The sequence below is a fragment of the Callospermophilus lateralis genome, chromosome 3, assembly GCF_048772815.1.
Source record: "Callospermophilus lateralis isolate mCalLat2 chromosome 3, mCalLat2.hap1, whole genome shotgun sequence".
Taxonomy (NCBI): domain Eukaryota; kingdom Metazoa; phylum Chordata; class Mammalia; order Rodentia; family Sciuridae; genus Callospermophilus; species Callospermophilus lateralis.
Genome location: NC_135307.1, coordinates 135,047,533 through 135,069,875, shown reverse-complemented (window position 1 = coordinate 135,069,875; position 22,343 = coordinate 135,047,533). Strand labels below are relative to the sequence as shown.

Genomic DNA, 22,343 nt, shown 5'->3' with positions numbered 1-22,343 from the left:
CAAGGTTTGATGATATGCAAGGTACTCTTCCATCTTAAACATTGCAAATATGAAGATGATTTTTTTGTTGTTGCATGCAGGCATATCCTGATGAACTATGGCAACATGCTCCTTCCAGCTCAGACAGGGGTAGATAAAACTTTTAATGTAAATGCTACTTCTTACCCTGCTTTTTGAAATCCATTCTACTATTCCTAATGAAGATGTGCACTTCCTTAGAGCAACCCCTATCTTCCCAATTGCAATCTGAGATTGTGTCTTTACAATGTTTAGCCATTTTTCCTCGCTATATGGGCTACCTTACCAGTCTTCTGCAAAGATGAAGATTACAGCTGCTGGCTTCTCACTTTTTCACCGGCCCAATGTTTTCACTTTCAGTGAGTTGCCCTTGACAGCCTCATGCTGGTGCCATTTTCTAGCGATTAGCACTAAAGTTCAGTGGCTTCAAATTGTGTGTGTGTGTGTGTGTGTGTCTGCCCATTTCCTGGCTGTCTGCCCTCTCCTAGTCCTTTCTGCAGCCTAAGCACCAGTATTTCCATGTCATTTGGTCTCTTCCCACAGCCAACTCTGTGCAAACTAAGCTCAAGCAAAGTGAGATGCAGGAGCAGTGAGGGGAAGTGTTCCTACAAATCTTTCTGGCACCAGCAGGGACACTGGAAGAGGAACCCAGGGAACAAGAAATCTATGTGGAAGGACTAAGAGACCAGAATCAAGAGGCTAATTCTCAACTCACCTGTCCTTTCACATCTAGAAGACCCAGCACCTTGCTATGCTTCTCCAAGGTGGGCGACCACTTAGCCTTTATGCCACTCTGCTGGCTCTCACTTTACTTGGTGGCAGGCCCTGAAATCCTCAAGTCCTGGAGCTCCCCATGGATTGACATCTCAATATGCTTTTTCCAAGAATAGTTTATGCAAGGACTGTGATCACGACAACTTTACTCATCCTCCCAAATGACTATGAAGGATCAGCATAAATAATTCAACCTGAACTACACTTAGAACAAGGAAGCACATTCCAGCGAGGCCTGGACGTGACTGTTATCACAGGTCCTCCGGCTTACTCTCACCCCGGCCAAGTCCAGGAAATGGCTCTCCTGAGCCCCAGCCAACATCCGCCTGACTCTGTCCGCCCAACACCTCAGAAACGACCTCTCAAAATGAGGTCAAGATTCAAGGAGAGGGCCCTGACCTAGACTGGGAGTCACAAAGGACTAGGCCTGAAAGAGACTTGGCAATGAGGTGGCCCACTCACTGGCTCATTCTGTCCTGGGAATCAGAGACGCCAGATAACTGGGCCAGATCACACAGCCATTCAGACCCAGGGGCAGGAGAACCACAATCCCTCTGATGGTCTTTCTACCACTCCCTGACATGCTGTTTCTTCCTGGGACTTGAATTTATAAGCAGGGCTACATTTTCTCCCTTGGTCTTCACATAGACATTGAACAAAGTAAGTCCATAAAGTATTTTAAATTCATCAAAAGAAAAGTACCTCCTGAGTAGATGCCTGTGCACACACACACATGCATGTGCTGCCTTTCTGCTATCTAGGAGATCCCTTGAACTCTGCCGGTGGCGGTCACCTCCTAAGCACAAACAGCATGGGAGTCTGGTGCTTCCATATGCAACCTGTTTGTCCTCTCCACACCCTATCAGGTAGGCACTATTCACATTACAGATGAAAACAACTGAGGTTCAGAGAGTTCAAGTGACTCACTGCTATAGTTAGGATCTTAAGTGACCCCCAAACATCCACGTGGCTTACTTCCTGGCCTGGCGCTACTGATAGGTGGTGAAGCCTTTAAGAGGTGGGATTTAGTGGGAAGTCTTCAGGTCAGTAGGGGGCAAGACCTCCATGGGGATTGTGGGATCCTGGTCTCTTCCTCTTTCAATTTGGTTCCACCTCAAATGCCTACCATGATGTGCTGTCATGGGCCTCAACTAACAGGGCCAATCTATTATAGATTGGAACCTCTAGGACTTTGAGCCAAAAATCAACCCTTTTTCTTATAAGTTGATGATCTCAGGTATGTATTACAGTAACAGAAAGCTGACTAAGTCATTCATGCAAGTCACAAAGACAGCGGCAAGTCTAGGATTCAAATTCAAAGTGTAGTGTTACTCCCAAGTTTGTGCCTCCGCCTTACTGACTAGCATTTTGGGGTGTGTGTATGTAGGGTTTTGAGGATTCTGTTGTCAGGATTACACATTTTCATTTGGGTCCGTCCCAGCTTCCACAGTAGTTTCTATTCATCCTGGAGCCATGTCCCTCAAGGCCTCTGAAATGCCCCACAGTGGGTGATTTGTAATTGCTGATTGCTGTGGCGGCTGCTACCGCGGCGGACAGCTAAGGTTAGCTTAGATTCTGCCAAGACTCTCATACCTGATGCTTCCTGAACAAAGCCAGACTGAAAACGTGCACAGAGGGAGTGGAGCAGGACTGCCCTGCGTCTTTCTCGCACTCATTCCCATTTTATAAATGCACAACTTGCCCCTTTGCCATCTAGCCTCAGGGTGAATGGATAAAATTCTGCTTAACCAAATGAACTGGTTATCACATACAAGCAACATGAAAAGAAGAAAGAAAAAGAGGAAGAAAACTGAGCTTTTGTAAGGTAATGAAAAAGCTAAAGAGATGAGCCTATTGAATGACACAGAAAGACATTTAAGAAATATGAAGTTTAAAAAATGCCAAGAAACTGTGTGAATTGCTCAAGACCATTTTCATTTAAATATTTAAAACACATAAATATTTAAGACACGTAAGCGAATACAGATACTTAGCTACAGATCCGTAGTTACATAGAAGTGTGTGTGTATAAATAGATACATTCACCTACATACATTCACACACATTATGCTATTAGTGGCAATCTATGAATAATAGGATTACCAGTGGCTTACTTCATTATTTTCTAGATATTTCTATAATACACTTCATAGGAAACAGACCTATTAAATACAAAATAAAAATAAAGGCCTGAGGCTACCATGTGGCTTGGATGCCAGCTTCCAGACCTTCCGTGAGTCTGGAAGGACCGCAGAGGTAAAGGCACCCTCACGCTTCCACACCAGCAGTCTATCTCCACGCTTCCCAGGCCCCCTGGGGAAAACTGGGCAGAGTCGACAACCAGCTCTGAAAGTCATTCCTGGCCTCCCTGGTCCAACCGCGGAGCAGCCATTTCTGATCTGCCAAGGACAATCACAGAGACAGGACCCTAAGGCCTGCAGACTTGCCGACTGACATGACTGATTGGGAAGGAAAGTAAAGCCTGTCCATCTGCACCATCTTCTTCTGCAGGAGTGGTGAAATAAAAATGTCCTCCGTCTCGGACCCAAACTCACTGATAAAATGTGATATCATCACCAGATCCCAGCTGGCATGGGAGAGTCAGACTGGAAGTGGTCAGAACCTGGGGTTCCAAGAGACCCACGGGGTAGAAAGAGGCCAGCAATAAGGGGAACAGACAAGTGAAGGACACCAGGGCAGAAAGCAAGTGACATCTTTGAGACATCGAAGTGGGCAAGCAGGGGCAGGCCTGAGGGGACAACCATCACATCGTCAGGAAACCCTACTGCAACCCATAGGCAGAGATCCTGAGGCTGGACACACAGTACAGGTGAAGGGATTCCACTTGGGGGGAGGGAAGCAAGACTCCCTGAAAACTCACCATTCTATTTAAACTCTTTGCTTATTAAGGTCACAAAGTATGAGTTACTCGGGTCGGTATCCCCCAGGGTCTAGCCTTGTAGGCACACAGAAGATCTTCCACGGAACTTGCAAAAAAGACAGACATCCCCAAACACACTCCTGCCATTCAGAGAAGCCAAGGGTATGCGATAGAAAGTAAGAGCCATCGTTCTTACCCTCCAGGAGCTCACAGTCTACCCTGAGCTCTTAGACCTACAACATAGAAGAAACTTCCTCACCCATCTCCCTCAACCTCTGGCCTCTCAGGATTCAGACATGGAGTTCCAGAAGGAATAGCCAATTTATGCAATGAATGCTTCTGATGACTTCTGCCTCCCACTAGCTCCCATCTTCCTCACCCCGTGCTTTCTCTAATCTGTCCTCTGCAACTGATGGAGTCACAGAATGTTACAACTAGAAGAAACTTCCGATTACAGAAGAGTGAAGCTCATCATATATCCAAAGCTAAATTAGAGTATAGCCAGGGCTAGAGCCCAGATTTCTACACCATTCCGTGATGCTTCTCAACATAAAAACAAAAATTTCAGAGACAGAAAGCAGACTTGGGTCTCCCTCGTTAGAATCTAAGCCAAGTGTGGCTGGCACGGGATAGAATCAGTTTCAACTGGGAGCATGTGAAAAATGCAGAATCTTGGGCCCACACAGGGCCTATGGGGTCAGGATTTGCCTTTTAACAAGATCCCTACTGCTGCGCATGCACAGTCAAATCTAAGAAACTCTAAAGTAGAGAATGCTCCCTCTAACCCCCCTTAATTCCCAGTAAAGTCAGGCAGGAAAGAAACTGTGCCCATCTCACCCCTCTCTTTTCCCACTCTAAATAGAATGCTCCAGAAATTGATGGCAATAAAAAAAAAAAAAAACAATAACAATGCTCCCATTTCTAGTCAGAGAACGCCTCTCCCCATCCATGGGGAGCCTTTGCAAAGCACTTAAATCTCTCCGTTAAGCAAACAGCACAATCGGAGAGTGGAAGGACAGGTGGCAGATTGCTGACGAGGGCCCTGATGAGCAGCCAGTGGGCTGGGTCATTAAACATTGCAGGTGGACAGGTGTGGCCACCAGCCCTCACCCAGCAGGTGGGATAACCAGGGCGCTCAGGCACATCAGAGAAGGGGAGTGCTGAGAAGGGAGAGAGAGGTCCAGATGAAGAGAGTGTCAGCCCCAACTGCATCTCTTGATCCTTTATCCTTAAGTCACCTGTCGCCTGATAATAAGCAAGTGGCTCGTTCTTCCTGAAACAAGGACAATAATTCTTGCATCACAAGTTCATGGTGAAAATCAAATGAGATCACATAGCTAAAGAGCCAGATATGTAGCAGGAGTCCAAAAGACAAACACTTTCCCTGCCCTGATTTCATCCTCTATATCGCCTGCCTTTTTAAGTTCCAGAGGGTTTGTGCTCTGTCAGAAAGAGGTAGGGGAGCCTGTGATTCAGGTTGGCAGCTTTGGCCGTCCATCAAAATCATCTGGGCAGCATCCGAAGCTACTGCTGCCCAGATCCCATCCACTAAGACTCTGACTTAACTGGCCACTGAAGTGTTGAAAAGATCCTGATATGATTCTAACACAAGGCCAGGCTTTGAACCACAGCTCTAATGGGACCTATGAACTACATTTTTTTCTGAATAGAGCAAAAATCATATTATTTCTCCCCCTACACATTAATTGAGTTATTACTACATGACCAGGGACTAAGTATATTGCTATATGCACACAATTTCATTTAACTCTCATAAAACTCAGTATGGTAAATATGAACCCTCTCATGTATCAGTTTAGGAAATAAAGGCTTAGAAGGGTAACTAGCCACCCAGAGTCCCATGGCTCCCAAGTAGCAGAACCAGGATTCGACCCCCAGGCCTGACTAGCTCTAAGCTTTAATGAACCCAGTAGCATGATCATGGAAGGGTGACATTAAAAAAGAAGACCTAGGATTAGCAAGATTCTGCACAACATGGTGGGTAAAGAAAGAGAAATTAAGGGGAAAAGAGAACCAGATAAACATGGCAGGATCTTAGGACAAAGCCAACCAACCCTGGTGTCTTCCTATCTGTGGATGGGAGGACCGGAGTCATAAATGCAAAGAGCAGTTAGCTGAAGAAAGCAGAACTGAAAGGAAATGTCTCAGATCATATGTCCCATCGGAGCAGTAACAAAACTGGGTATGCTGGTGATCAGGGGAAGAACCCCAGGCTCCAGTGTTTTGGGGTGTAAAGCCCAGGGTGCCCAGAGGACACTCAAACACCTATTCCTTAGGCACTCAGCTGACAGTCCACTGGGAGAGGCAAACACTAATCAAATGACATTAATCATTGCTCAAGTGCTACAAGACAAGGTGCATGAAGCTGCTCAAGTGTCAGGAAGTGTGGCATTTTGACAGCAGAAATGGAAATCCCATAGCACAGTGGGTTGGGGGTGCAGCAGGAGCCAGACCAGCCTGGACTGGGCTGATATGTTAAGGGTATTGGCATTTCTCCCAAGAGCAGAGGGAAGGCTGGAGTGGCTAGCAAAGGGGGTGAGACACATGTCAAAGCTATGACTAATAATTACGACCACAGAGTAGGGAACACATCCAAGGTTCCAGGACCAGAAAGATATGGGAGTCTGGCTAGAAAGTGGAGGTGGGAGCCTGGGGAGAATGGAGGGATGATATGCAGAGAGGGAGGAGGACAACTTCAGGAGGTATTCAGGAAGCTGCATCAAACTCCTGGGGCTGTAGAAGGGTCCGAAGGAATAGGGAGTGGGGACTAGCCAAGGGGATGAAGGTGTCAAAGATGACTCCTATTTAAGTCAGCTTTTTCAGCACTGTAACCAAAAAGACCCGACAAGAACAATTTTAGAGGAGGAAAAGTTTATTGGGGAACTCACAGTTTCAGAGATCTCAGTCCATAGAGAGCTGACTCCATTCTACGGGCTCAAGGTGTCTGAGGACATTATGGCAGAAGAGTGTGGTGGAGGAAAGCAGGTCAGGACATCACATCAAGAAGAGGTGGGCCAGGGGAGTGTGTTCCACGAGCCAAGAACAGAATATATACCCCAAAGACATGTCCCCAAGGACCCACCTTTTCCAGCCATACCTGAGCTGCCTATAGTTACTATCCAGTTAATCCCTATTTGGATTAATGCACTGATTAATTAAGACCTTGATAACCCAATCATTTTACTCATAACCTTCCTTGTATTATTTCACACATAAGATTTGGGGGACACATCTTATCTAAACCATAGGAACTCCTCATTCTCAAGTTTATGAGATGTGCACTTATACACAGATCACAGGGCAGGAGTCACCCCAGGCATGGTTTGGGGCACTTTGGCCAAGGCATCTCTCCAAGTTGCTGTTTCACTCCTGCCTGGCAGCCTCTCTGAACCTAGGTCAAGGCCTTTTAAGCAGGCAGAGTCATAGCCTCAGGTGCAATATGGAAACACTGGAGGTGCTATTCGGTTTCCAAAGGTACTGTGTACCTGTCAGACAGGAAGAGAGCAGTATGGGGTTTCGATATAGATTAAAGAACCAGGATGAGGGCCACAAAAGGCCACCATTAACCTGCTGTCAAGAGTCTCCCTGAGTCCAGATAAGCAACTTATTAACTGATAAGAGAGAAGTAAGCAATCAGCTCCAGGAGTTTGCCACTGGTTTGTGAGCAGAAAGGAGGCTCTTGGATGATAGAAGGAAGTGAAGAACTATCTGTCAAGGACTTTCTGCAGGTCCCTAGGATGGGAACCCTCCAAGGGTCCCAGGAGCCCAGAGTGTCCTTGTATCCAGACTTAAAATGCATGACACAAGATAATGGCTAAGAGAATGTGGCTCCCTAAGAGTATGTGGCTTGGGAACCAGAGACATCTGATGACCCTATGTAGAATCTAAGAGTCTGAGCTGAGTGTGGTGGTACATGCCTATAATCCCGCTAATCAGGAGGCTGAGGCAGGAGGATTGCCAGCCTACATCATTGAGTTAATGAGACCCTGCCTTAATATAAAAAATAAAAACTTCAAAAAAAAAAAAAGATCTGCTATATAGCTCAGTGCTAGAGTGGTAAAGAGCTTGCCTAGCATGTGCAAGGCTCTGGGCTTCAATGCCCCCACAGCCCCCCCACCCCCACACCCCCCCACACACACACATACACAAAATGTGGGGGACAGGAAAACCTGAAAATTCTGTGACCCTCAGTGCTCAGTGTGCTCAACTGTAAAAACGGGAATATAATACCAAACTCAGAGATGGCTGTGAAGATCATGATTGTCATAATAATGGTAATAATTATATAATGACCACTATTTGGTTGAGTAGACACAGGGTACAGGGTTCCAGGTTCTGTTTTATGTCCATTATCTCAGTTAATCCAATAAACATCCCAAGCCTTCAAGATTTTATGTAATGAACCAACATCTCAAGGCAAACTTGGCTCTCTGTAAATGTTAGCCATTGATATTTTTATAAGCTAACCTCAGCGGGGACATTGCCCATATTGCTACCTGGCAAAGCCACTGAGTTGAACCACCAGCCTCAGAGGATGCCTCCATCCAGGGCACACTGCCTTCTCCTTGGCTCAGGATGTGGTTGAGGCTCAGGCTGGCTAGAATGGGGAGAAAGGGAAAGCGAAGTCGTGGCCCGGTTGGCAAGAGATTGCCTTCTTCCTGCCACAGCCATGGTCACTTTTGTCCAATCAGCCCTGCCTACAGATGGGTAGGGAATCAGTTTAACTCCATTGACTCTAAGCAGGGTAAATGTTGAATATCAGCTGTTTGGAAGCTTGTGTGGTCTTCTGATGAGGACCACAAGAAAGTCTCCTTTCAGCAGCTGGGCCTAAAGGTTCTTGGGCACAGTAGTGGGCAACTCAGGATTCAGAGTAGCAGGACTCAGAACTGTCCAACAGGTAGCCAGAGCTGTTTCTATGGCAACAGCACTCCCCTGCCCTTCAAGAAAGTGAATTGGGCCATCTTGGCCAGAGCACTGCTTACAGCACCTGGCAGACACAAAGACAGCTCAGGTTCCCCATAGATGGAGGCGTTAGTGAAGTGCTGAGCCATCCCAGGACTCGTACCACCACCAGAACACAGCTGCGGCTATTATTCCTTAGCTTGGGGATTTAGAGGGATTTGTGGGCACTGCAGGCATGGTACAGCTTTTGAAATTATTCCTTTCCAAAGGTCAGAGAGAATTAGGACTTCAGCATTATCCAACCACCATTAGTAACCATGCAAGCTTGGACTAATTGCTTGGTCTCTTTCAACTACTCTGTTGGTATAACACAGGTAACAGCTCCTGGGCAGGGTTGTTTTAAGACTTAAGTGGTGACTAAAAAGTGCAAGGCATATAATACACACCCAATTAATTGTAACTATTTACACTATGAGCTGCTTATTCAAATATAAGAGACTCTTGGCAGCTCCCCCACCTTGTGACTGATACAGTTTTTTGAGGGTAAAGTTCAATCTACACCACAGTCCAAGACAACTTGATTGGATTAAGAGATGCCTAAGATTAAGAGGCTTCTGGATGTGTCAACGGGGGTGTGCCTAGGAATGACTGGCATGTGGGAGAGGAAACTGAAGTGAAGACCCTCCCTAAGTGTGGGCAGCACCATCCAACATGTTGGAGGCTTGGATGGAATAAAAGTTGGAAGGACAAGGAAGCAGCTGCAGATGCAAGCTCAATTCTTCTTGAACGGGTTCTTGATTGCTGCTGCGGTCTCCTGAGGACATCAGAATCCAGCTCCTTCACTCTTCCAAAGTGGACTCTGTCAGTGATTCTCCAGGGAGTTTCCAGAAGCCTTAGGTCTTAGACTGGGGTAGCATCATTGATCCCTCTTGTTCTAGGGCTTCATCCTCTTGGACTGCGCAGCTTCTGGTTCCTCCAGCTCTCCAGCCTGCATTGTAGACTATCCAGCTTCTGATTGTGAAAGCTAATCTATAAGTCCCCTTTTTATGCTCGTGTGTGTGTGTGTGTGTATGTTTGTGTGTGTGTGTGTGTGTGTGTGTGTATTAGTAGAATATATATATTCTGTTCCTCTAGAGAACCTAATACAGAAACTATGGCCTGTGAGCTAACTCTCGCCTGGTACCCATTTTCTAAATAAAGTTTTACTGGCACACAACCATAGCCATTCATTTGCACATTGTCTACGACTGTTTTGCTGCTACAACAGTAGCACTGGGTGGTTACAGCTGAACCCACATGCTCAGCAATGTCTAAAATATTCACCATCTGGCCCGTCATGAAAAAGTTTGCTGGTTCCTGATACACCAAAGTTTCTCAAACATTAATGAGCACCATAACTGCCCAGGGTAGTTTTTAAGAATGACAATTTCCAGGGCTTATTATGAGAGTATCCGATTCCCTCAATGCAGACTGGAAGTTTGCATTTTTACTAGCGCCACCACCATCAACGACTCAAGGTAATTTAGGCCACACTATGAGGAAGGTTGGTCTGTGCAGTCAACAATCTTCTGTGACACTAGAGTCACTGTTCTCCCCCTGAAGGGGCAGATGGACTCTGGGTGGGTGGGGCCTGCACTCTGGATCTACTGAGGACAGTCTGTCACCCTCGGGAGCTTTGCTGCCTTTGTGGGGCTCAGGTGAGCTTTGTTTCACTTTTAAGACTCAATACAGAAAATTTAGAAACAAAGTCAAGAATCACAAAGGATGAAATTTTAATCCCACCCATCCATAATCCCACCTTCCAAAGATAACTATTATTTACTTTTGGATCTATAATTCTATACAGTCCCAATATTTTCCCTAGTTATATGTATGAACATATTTCCTCCTTATTTTACAACAAGGATGACAACAACAAAATGAGATTAGAGAAACTGCTTGCAGTCTTTTCTCACTTGGAAAGATGTTGTAAACATTTTCACGTGTCAATAAATATTGCTCTAAAATATTATTCCTGGTTTGCAACTGTAAAAATAGAATGCAGAGGATCTCTATAAACTGGTATGAGACAATCTCAAAGATAGATTGTTAGCAAAGATAACGTGACACAGAACAATGCCAATATAAGCTTGCATTTGTGTAAAAGCAATGGGAAACAAGTATAAGGATTCACTATCTCTGGAAAAATGTACAAGAACCTGAAAGTAGCAGTTACCTCAGTGGCAGGAAATAAGGAAGAAACGGGGACTTAATTTTTATTATGTCATCTTTAAACACTATTCGTATTTCTTATTATTTGTATATGGATTCTTTCAGAAGTATTAAAAATCTACCTTCAAAAGCTGTCATTTTTTTAAGGCCTGCGTTGCATTACATCCCATGTATGGACCATAATGTACAGAACTAGCCACTTATTGTTAGATATCCAAGTAACTCTTACCACATTGACTCCATTACTCACAGTGGGGTAAACATTCACTCACAGAAACACAGCTGACCATCTGCGACTGTTGACTTAGGTTAAATTCTCCTAAGTGGAGTCACTGGGACATGGACTTCCATGATTTTAGGCTTCTAATAAAAAGTGCCAACCCACCTTCCAGAAAGACTGCTCCACTGCACACATTCTGCAATAGCAGACAGGAGCATCCATTTTTTCCTAAGCTCTTAGATGACCCCGAATTTCTCCTCTAAAGGCAACTGGCTCCATGTGCAGGCCAGTCTAGCAGGTATTCCCCCTCCCCCTCCCCCACCCCCACCCCCCAGAAAGCAAGCAGGCACGAGGTACAGGGCTGCTGTCCTTGGAGCCATCACCACACAAAATAGCTAATAATAGTGTTCAAACCCTGCCTGAGTCTCCTAGAGGCAGGACCAATGACAGGATGCCCCTCCACATCCCCCTCATCTGGTCCAAGGCCAACTCACTGAAGTTGATTTATTTGGAAGGATTCACTTTGAAAAGCAGTTCCTGGAACCACCCAGGCGCCCTCCTCAGGGCTTCATGTCAAGGCCTGCTGGCAGACAGACAGACGCTGGCATTCTTCTTCCCCTGCCTGGGAACAGGTCTGCATGGCTGGCTGCTAAACACAGAGGCCCCTTTGAACTCAAGATGCCTGTCAGGTAGAGAGGCCTGGCATTTCCGGGATTGATAAAGAAGCCGCTCCACTTTGGACCAACTATACCACACTTATGCCCCAGTAAATCGGAGGGCAGGGCAGACATCCAGTGCAAATACCTTTCGCCAGAGCAGCAGGACTGAGAAGAATGAGATTCTAGCCGCCTCTGAGGGCAGCATCTGAGGCTGGCTGGAAGCCTGGGCAACCCGACCCAACCATGAGGCTTCTTCTGCCTGTAACAGACCTGCCCTGAACCACTCTGGGCCTGCCAACCCAAGCTTCTCCAGCTCCCAGTAGCCCCACACATAGCCTTCAAGTTCAATTGTCCAGGTTGGCCTTGAACTTGTGATTCAGCCTTCTGAGTAGCTGGAATTACAGGCATGTGTCACTGCACCTGGGTAGGCCTGAATTTTCACCAGTAATTTAGCCCCTGTTGATTGAAGCATGATGTATGCAACAATGTTCTCTAGAAACTTATAAGACTGTCAGCCCTTCTCGAGACCTGTTAAATCAGAATCTGCATCTCAACAAGATTCCTAGACTCCCTCAAGATTCACATACACATTACCCTCTGAGAAAGAAGCACTGGCCTTGTTATCATCCACTGTTCCCATGTAGGTAGAGGACAATAGCTCCTGGACCCTAGCAAGCATCAGAATTTCCTAGAGAGGCAATTGATCCCCTCTTTGCCCCAGAACTGCCTCAGTGAGTGGAGGGTACATTCCATGAATTCACATATTTAAAAGCTTCCAAGGTGATCAGACAGATGGTCTGTGAACTACATATCTGGTCAGGGGAACTAGTGAAATATGCAGATGAATCTTGGATTTAGACCATTCATTGGTCCTCAAGGCTGGCCGCAAATTGAAATCACTGGAGGAGTTAGAAAAGAATGCCCATGCCTGATTTAAATATATGGGTGTGGCCTGGGTTAAGAAATTTATAGAATTTCACCAAGGATTTAAGATGTGCTGCTAAGAATGAGAAACACTGATTTAGGGTGAACTGATTTTAAAACCTGGTTTGGGCCAGGCTTGGTGGCAGACCTGTAATCCCAGCAACTCTGAAGACCAAGAAAAGAAGCATCTCAAGTTTGAGGCCAGCCTGGGCAGCTTAGCAAGGCCCTATCACAAAATAAAAATTCAGAAAGCCTGGGTGGTAGCTCAGTGGTAGAGCGCCCTGGGTTCCATTTCCAGTACTATAATAAATAAACAAATCCTGGTTTTTATCCTTACCAGATACACAATGTTCAGAAAATTAACCATACTAATCCACTTTCTCATCCTTAAAAAGTGAATAATCAGGGGCTGGGGTTGTGGCTCAGTGGTAGAGTGCTTGCCTCGAATGTGTGAGGCACTGGGTTCAATTCTTAGCACCACATATAAATAAAAAAATAAAGGTCCATCAATAATTAAAGTGAATAAAATAAATAATTTTTTTTAAAAGTGGATCATCAACTCTGAAGATTCAATATTATGAGATAAATGACATCTAGCACACAGTAGGTACTCAATAATATGTTCAATGCCTCCCATTCTCAGAAGTGAAAAAAAATCAGCTGTTATCATCTTTACCTCAAAATTTCAGCTTCTCTTTTAAAAAGAAGCATGGAAATATCTGTTTCTTTCATTACCATTCAGGAAAAGATAAAGGAGCTAGAACCTGAAGCCAGGCTGGATTTTGTATTCAGGGAGCAGAGCTGGCCTCCCAGTAGGTGACCTGGCTGCACATTCAGCAGAGTCCTCTACTTGGGGTTTAATGCTCTGTTACCACTATCTTGAAATCCTAATATTTTTTGAACATTTTTCACTGCGCCCCACAAATTAGGTAACTGGTTCTGTCAGGGAGGAAGCCAGAAAATCTCTCTCTGGTTTGTGGGAGCAGAGTTAGTTCAAAGAAGAAGACAAAGAGGCAGGTACTACAGCAACTTGGTTGGTCCCTCTCTGAACGTACTGGGGTAGTGAGGAAGGAAATGCAAGGTCCAGGGACAGATCAACCTGAGTCTCTTTCTTCTTTCCCCTTGACACTCTGGGCCTGGAGCAGGTGGCAGACCCACCTGGTTGCTGGAACCGCAGCTGGATAAAGGATGCCACTCTTCCACCTGCAGTGTGTGCCTGTGCACCACCTTGCTCACCTCATGCCCCATGACAAAGGCCAGTGGGTGAGGAGTTAGGGCAAGACACTGGTAGCAGTTGGCCGCAAAGTAGATGTTTCTAGTACATGGCTTTATCCCGTCCTCAAAATAAAACATGTTTCCTGATTAACATTTATTTTAATCTCTCTGCCTTGCTCCTGTGGTTTCCAGGGCTGCTCTTTGGACATCCTGAAGCCCTCTGCAGAGTTCACGGGAGAATGGGCTGCATAAACACAGGGCTTAGACACTGAAACCACATGACAGTGTCTCATTAGCCAAAAGCCATGGTCACGCCTCCTCTGGGCAAGTGAAATTTCCCAAGGGCCACAGGGAAAGCTGCATAGAGAGAAAGAATGAGCCACAAGAGGAGAGGTGGGGTTCTGCTGGAGCAGTTTCTGTAACTTGACTTGATGGGGAGAAAACCATCAAGGTGAAGAACAGCCAAGGCTGGCATCCCCCTAGCCTCTTCAGTTTTTCCATCCCAGTGCCACCAGACAGAAGGATCAGTAAGGAAATACGTCACCTTGACCTTTGATGGATAACAAAATGAAAGTGAATTTTTTCAGAGCACAAATAGCATGGATCTGCTTTTGTTCCTCGTTTTTAAAAATTTCATTTTCTGTCTTTGGATATATTTTTCTTGGGTGTAAAATTACTGTGAGGGCCAGTACTTTGGGGAAATCCAGGTTACACCCACAGTGAAGCATAAGGCATATGACTATCATCTGTCACATGGGTAACAGGGGACAAAAGGTTGAAAACTTCTAATCTGAGGTATCAAAGGGCTGTTAACCCTGTGGGAGCCAGCAGCAATTCCATGGATTAGCAAGCATTGTGTTCCCCTGCCAAAATTAAATGAATCAGAGAGGCGATCGCTTTGGCTGTAGAGTCAAGCATATTGGCCATCCCTGGCCAGGATGAACAGGATATAGAGGTGTGCCAAGAACAGCCAGCTAGCAGGTAGCCACAGAGGAAAAACATTTTGTTTCACATTCCATGTCCAGGGATTTCCCTTCCAATGCAAGAGCTGATATTAGAGGACAGTTGGCTCCCTGGAGCCCTGGGAGTGAAGAATAGAGAGTAGTCCTGCCTCAACACAGCCACCGGTGACCACCATACTGGGGCTCTGTGGTGATCCCCTCACACCTGCAAAGCCCCCCACAAAGGACAGTGCAGTACAATCAGACCAAAAAGTCACACACTGCCTTCCAGCCTCAAAGCTCCAGGGCACCACCTTCTAGAACCCAGTCATCAAAGAGGGCGGGGCTCTATCTGTAGCCAGAGCCTCTCAATGGAGCCCAAAGTGGAGGAAGGGAAGCGGAAGCCTCTGGTTTAATTAATCTATGTTCTGCCAGGGATTTTCCATAAACTTAAGCCACTTAGCTTAGACTTGGCCAAATGATAGGAGTGTTTAGGAGCATGGGGGTTGGAGGGTCTGTCAAGGTGTTGGCAAAGGGGAAAGGCATCCAAACACTGGTCAGGAGAGTACAAGAACCTTAGGATAACAACATAAGAAAAGAAGCCGGAAATCACCTTCAAAATTATGTTCCAAGATTTATCCTACATCAGGAGTCCCAAGTCAAGAATCCCAAGTGCAAGATCCCTGCAGGGGTCAAAGGCACCTCCCTCTCTTCCACCATTCAACTGGAAGATGAAATAAAAGATAAAAAAAAAAAAAGCAAAATGGAAGGGTGGACATATTTCAGAAATCAAGAAGCCCAACTCCCTCCCCTGGTTTCATTTCTGCCTTGCAATGTCTTGTTTTCCAATCCTTCGTTAAATAGAGGTCAAATGAGTACATTTCCTCAGGCAAAAGAAGATATCATAATCAATAAAACCAATAGTGCCCATTTCCAGGACCCTAGACCCCTTTCAGTAGCCTCAGATGTCTCCTATCCCCACACCAATCTCCTTTACCCATTCCTCTCTTCTGTGTGCAGAGCTGTAGGCAGATGAACATACCATCCCAGCTGAGAAATAATTCCAAGATACAGTATCAAATCTTGGGAGCCCACAATCTCTCTCCCTCTTTCCATCCACCTAGAAGAAACTCTTCTTAAGCCAGTGCTCCAAGATTAGGTACGAATGGCAGAAATAATCCCTTTCCAAAGTCTAATCATCCCCTAAAACAAGCGGTTAAAATCAGAGGGAAAACAAGACCATTCAATGCACAGCGGCCCCTGAGATCTTTTGGCAGGAGCCAGACCCTCCAAATCAAGACGCTGGCATGAGTCTACAATCCACTCAGAGGGCAGTTACCATCTGTTTATGGGGAAAAAATGTTAATAACCCCCAATCATAATCAAATAGGCAACCACTTTACTTTAAGTATCTATTAACTAACACTAATTTACAATGGAACAGTCCCCAAGTGCTCCCCGACAGGCCCCTCAGCGGCACCAGCACGGCAGCCCACCACTAGGGTGAAAAGCACTTATGTGAAAACCGGAAGCCCACGCTGCCCTTCTGGACTCCCCTCCTTCCCTGCCTTCCGGTTCCTTCTGCCATCCTGCCAGGCAGTCTCTAGCATGTCCAGAAGGAGACGAAGGAACCCTCTCACCATGGGAAACAGAGATGAGACTCCTCCAACAGCTCCTACCTTTCCCTTAAGCCAGGTGTGCCCCAGGTTGACAAAAGTGGATTAACAAGAGGGAGTTTGGAAAGCCCCATTCGAGGGTGTCAACATCCCACGATAATTAGACAAGCCCTTGGGAAAACAGAGCTAACTTCTCCTCAATCCCATTTCATTTCCCAGACCCACCCAGACTTTCTGCACACACCGTGCTGATGGGGAAGGCCAGTCAGGGTGCTCTAACCAGCTCTGTGTCCTGGCTTGTCACGGCATGGGTCTGGCCTCAGTTTCCTTACCTGTACAACAGAGACATTAGCCTAACAACCACAAGGTGTGTTCCAGCACTAATGAACCATGATTCTGTTTCCTCTAAGGGAACAGCAGCAAGTCAAGAAGTATGACGTCAACCCTCTCACAGTATCTCTGATCTAGAAATATTTAAAGATACAAGTTGGTCATGAGGAAGAGAGGCCAAATAAGGTATTCTCTTATTATAGATTAGAAAAGATCTGCACACATATTTATTATTAAATAGTAATTATACCACTTTATGTGAAAATTATAGAGCATATTTTATTATTGTTCCCACATGCTAGGATCTTTTCCCTGGTCATTATTCGAACAGCCATATGAAATAAAGATGGCAGGTGTGCTGTAGGTGTGCACAGGGGCAGCTGAGACAGAGGCAGTAGGCCATTTGTGTTGCCATGAAAAGTGGGTGAACCTTCGAGGTTCACCCAAATTGACCTGAACCAGACAACCGGAGCAAGTTACTTCCTTTTCTGGGCCTCAGTTTCTACTGAGTCAGGAGAGCCCAGATATATCACTGTGATGGTCTTTTGATGCCTAATTTTAAAATATTTTGTGAAGATAAACAGCACAAATTTTGAACCATCTCATTTCCAGGCCTTGGATTCACTAGAACAATATAATCATTATTAAAGTGCTGAAATATTTTTTATGTATAAGCCCAGTAAATAGCCCCTGCCCTGAGCCTCACTAGTACCCAACTCCAACCCCTGTGGCCACACCAGGATTTGGCAATCAAGGGGACAAAGCCTGGCACAGAGGGGATCAGGGCTCCTGCCAGACCCTGCTGCAGCAGGAGAGCTACTGATTGGTCCTGGCCTAGGCCATAATAGATATTTCAAGGATCAGTTCTGTCACGCTCAGGCACTGGGTTTCATTGGCAGTAAACCCTCACTGCATGCTCAGCGCCACTTTAAAACCTTTGTGATTCCAAGAGAAGAGGATTTCATATCCCCAAGTGACCTCTTCTCCAAGCCAAAATTTTGATCAAGGAGATGGCATTTGATAAAAGTAAAGAGGAATCTTACCCAATGTACTTTAAGTTCATCTCCATAAAACTTGATTAATCTATTCATCTCCTGTAAGATTGGTATTTTGCTGAATTCTTATGCATACCAATATGGAATGATCTCTAATATCCAATAAGTAAATAAAAGTTAGAGTATAAATGTGGGTAAATCAAAACATACAAAGGAATACATTTTGTAAAGTTAAAATGGTTAAAAGTGTAATAATGGACTGGTTACTAGCCACTAATACTCTATGACCATGTAGTGAAGGAAGGTCCTAATTTCTGTCTGCAGGGTAGGACTTGGTTGAGGAGAGACCCATGAGGAGAGGGCTGTTGTGCAGATAGAGCAGGTAGAGACACAGAGTGCAAGAGACACAGGGAGGCAGACTAAAACAAGGGAGGCGGTGACTGCCTATGGAGATGGGGATGGAAATAGGACCGAGGAGATGCTACATTGGTTTCAGTTTTATCTTTTTCAGAGATGAAATTAGTCATGTTTTATCTCTTCTAAGAATAAAATATTAGTTGCAAATATAAAACAAACAGTAATAGTTACTTGTTCTAGAAGAAATTCTAGTGTATGTTCTATTGGCTTTTACATTTTTCTATGTTTTTTTTTAATTTCTAGGAAGGAATTAAAGTGCATGTTAATAGATTCTCCATGGCTATGCAATTTCCAGGCCCTCAGATGTGATGGTAGGAATTATTTAGAAGCTTTCCCCATCATCCTCACTCAACTTCAGTCTGCCCAGGCATCTCAGATTTCCAAATCAGTCCTAACTAGCCCATTGTTAATTTATAATCCGTGTTTTTTTAAATGATTAAAACTAAAGTTATTCTTTGGGCCTAGTGGCGCATCCTGTAATCCCAGAGACATGGGAGGCTGAGGCAGGAGGATTGCAAGTTGGAGGTTAGCCTGAGCAACTTAGCAAGAAAATATCTCAAAACAAAAATTTAGAAATGAGCTGAGGATGTATCTCATTGGTAGAACATCCCTGGGTTCAATCCCCCAGTACCATCAAAAAAAAAAAGAAAAGAAAGAAAGGCCATTCATTAGTTCAAAAAACATTTATCAAATGCAATACTATGTCAGGCATACTGGGATGAGTGATCCATACTTGATCTAGGAGGACAGATAGATATATGAGCAATAAAACGACAGTACACTGCAATTAATGTATAATAAAGGCATTTTTACAAATTATTGTGTGGGAGTTTTAAAGGCACAGTTCATGGAAGGACAACAAAAATAGCCTATTGAGGTTTACAGATGAAGAAAAGAAGACGGAAATGACACCCATGGAACCCCTTTTATCTTCCAATGTTGTGTTTTAGATCTCAAATGTCCCCCAAAGGCCCACATGCTAAAGGCCTGGTCACCAGCCTGTGGTGCCACTGGAAGGTGGTAGAACTTTTAAGTGGGACCTAATGGGAGAAATTTAAGTCATTGGTGGATCGAGCCCTTGAAGGGGCTATTGGGACCCCAGCCCCTTTCCGTTTCTCTTTTCTTCCTGGCCACCAGGAGGTAAACAGCCCTCCTCCAGGCCCAAAAGCAATAGAGCCAGAAACCTCTGCAACCGTGAGACAAAATAAATTTGCTTCCTTATAAGTTAATTTCCTTAGATATTTTGTCACCACAACAGGAAGCTGAGGGATATAGCCAGTTACCCACAGATCTCAAAACTCACAGCAACCCCATGGGGTAGGTAACACTGTTCCTCTACTTTGAAGTTGAGGAAACAGAAGTGCTGAGGAGGTAAAGAACCCTGTGAAACCAAGAACAATTGTGTTTCTAGCCCAGACTTGAAAATGCAAGGCTGAGAAGGAGATAGACTTGAAGAGCTAGATTCTACCTTCTCCTAAGGAAGAATTGGGAGACTTCTGGTACCCATGCCGTCACTCTTTTTCCTTGGGATACTCACTGGCAATAAAAGATAAAGGTCACATGCAGCTTGAGGCATCTTCTTACTTATCCTAAAATAAGACCTGAACACATTCTGGCTTAATGAAGATCAGTGGGATGCAGGCTTCATTCTAAATAGTCATCTTGCATCGAACTCTTGCCTAACTTCACTAAGTTGCCTGACTTTAGAGGATATTTCACTTCCACCTGTGTGGGCACGTTCTTCTGGCCCAACTAGAGCCACAGAAGGCAGCTTGGCCTTGGAGAAGGGATCAGGGGCTGGGAGAGGTTCTGAGGACAGCTGAGGGGAGGCACCGCCCTGGGTGCTGCCTAATCCATCCGACATGGGGACACACTGTACCAGAAACAGAATGACAATTAATAGAAAAAATCTGCTCTCACAGCATTGCCAAGCTTGTTGCAGGGTCTCAGCTGGTGGCACGCCTCCTCAGGGGAAGAGCAACAATGCCCAATTCTTCCTTTTGGCCCCTGTCCTGATGTTTTCTCAGGTGGAAGGAGGTGGAACTAGGAAGTTTCCTCTCATGGTAAGAAAACATTGCCAAAACAATAGTGCCAGTCCTCAAATCCAAAAGCCCAAGAATTACAATAAGATAGAGGGCTTGGAGCTCACTCAGCGTTCAGCCCATCTAAACCTACGAAGCCCTTTTGACATATGTCAAGTGTTGGCAGATACAACATCTCTAGCCAAGGTGCCTAAGAGTAATCTGATCTTTTTTTTAAGTCACCAAACCTCTCTCTGCTCTTTAACATTTGCCTGCACATATATTTTTCTCAGTTCAAATGTTTCAGATGATTCAAGAAACCCTGGCTGACCGTGCTGTGACTTATTCAGGTTCATCAGATGCAGACTGCAGAGAGACCAAAGACTCCTGGAAAACCAAGCAGTCTGGCCCCAGGTTTTCTGCCTTCCTGTTCCTTTCTGGGTAACTTCTGACCTATCATTGTTCTCAACATTTAAGGGGCACACGGAATCTTTGGATAATATCACAAAAGCTACGTACACGTTCCATTCTATGTATAAACACTCAAACGTTTGCACATAAGCTCAGGGGATACTGTTCCAACGTCACTTGTGCACTCTCCTTCAGTTCCTGAGCCCCAAGGTCAGAACCCCAACCACAGACAAAGAAGACACAGAAGTTCATCCTTCTTGGTCACCTAGTCTCACCAGCAGACACCAACCTGAATCTCATCTAAGCAAGCTTTTACCACCCCTTCCTATCCTCCCCCAACCCCTCACGTGGAAACCCTAGCTGAAATTCAAGTTTCTGTTTTGGAACTGCCACCCAGGCTCCCTTGAGCCATTTGGTCACATCCATCTCTGGGGCCAGGCAGGTGGATGCTAATTCACCATGCTAACCCCTTTCATGCCAGTGCCCCTTAATGGAGCCTTGGCAGAGCGCCACATCCTACCACCCCACCCCTGCCATGCAGGGGTGCAGTACTCTGTGCCATGGAAGCTAGCCAGCAGATTAGAAGTCGTGTTGCTCTTGGCATCTGTTCCAGGACTCTGTGTAGAGCTACGTGCTGAAATACCATGGCACGGGCAGCTTTTTCAATACCAGAGTCTACCACCCTGCATAGCCGTGCTAACTCCTCACTGAGAGGGGCTCCGAGGACAGCTGAGGGGAGGCACTGCCCTGGGTACTGCCAAAGATGGGGACATCCAAGGATGGATGCAGATGAGAGAAAAACAAGTCACTCAAACCAAGAGTCCCTTTACCCACCAATAATGAAAAAAAATAATTTAAAACATCTACTTCAGATTGCCCTCAAATTCAACTTCCTTCCAAATTATCCTCATCACAAAAGACCATCTGACCAATGGGAATCAGCAGCCACGTAAAACCACGGGCTCTACGGTTTGGTTCCCACAGATCTCAACACAGCCTTTAGTCCATACTGAGAACCAGGGTTCAGACAAGAGTCTCCTCCAAGATCACTTGGACCCCACGACCAGAAGCTCGTTCAAGAGACCAAAAAAGATGAAAACAGCATCTTTAGATCAAAAGAGGCATCTTTTCCCCCAATAAAAATCCATCTTACCCTTCATTCCAAATTTGGACCGTCGACCATACTTGTTGATCATGATGAAGAGAACCACCAAAAGGACACAGGCAAATGCAGCTAGTCCAACCGCGATGGACACCTATGAAGAGCCAAGCACAGCAGGTCAGGGCAGCCATGGAACACCAGCGAGCCCACATGAGGACAGTCCTACTGCAGAGCAACCACAGCCCACTCTGAACTTAGCTACTGAGTAAGGCCCTTAGAAGAAGTATTTTATAACACCCTGTGGTAGCACGTGGCTGCAGTTCCAGCCACTCAGCAGGAGGATCACACGTTCAAGGCCACCTGGGCAACTTGGTGAGACTCTGTCTCAAAATGAAAAGTAAATGCAGGTGGAGATGTAGCTTGGTGATAGAGCAGCCCTGAGTTCCATCTCCAGTACCAAAATAAATAAATAAGTAAATAAAAATGAAAATTATCCATTTTGATTAAAACAATATGAGTCAATGTTCTGAAGCCCCTCACCTGGAGTTCCGTTCTAGCGATGCAAAAGAAAGCCTATAGGAACTTCTGTCTCTTGTTTTAATTAGCAAACCAATTCTATATCTTCATATTTACATTTTTGACATTTTTAACGTAATATTCCAATCCAAGAAGGCCTAGGAGATTG

General features: G+C 45.3%; 1 protein-coding gene across 5 annotated transcripts in view; it reads right to left on the bottom strand.

Annotated features, from left to right (window-relative positions):
* Window positions 1-22,343, bottom strand: part of Ntrk3 (neurotrophic receptor tyrosine kinase 3) — a 374,486-nt gene that overhangs the window by 223,070 nt on the left and 129,073 nt on the right. For all 5 annotated transcript variants that reach the window (XM_076851379.2, XM_076851378.2, XM_076851377.2 and 2 more), the window contains one exon: window positions 21,710-21,812. In XM_076851379.2, the coding sequence (XP_076707494.1) occupies window positions 21,710-21,812 (103 nt within the window). The remainder of the gene's footprint in view (window positions 1-21,709; window positions 21,813-22,343) is intronic.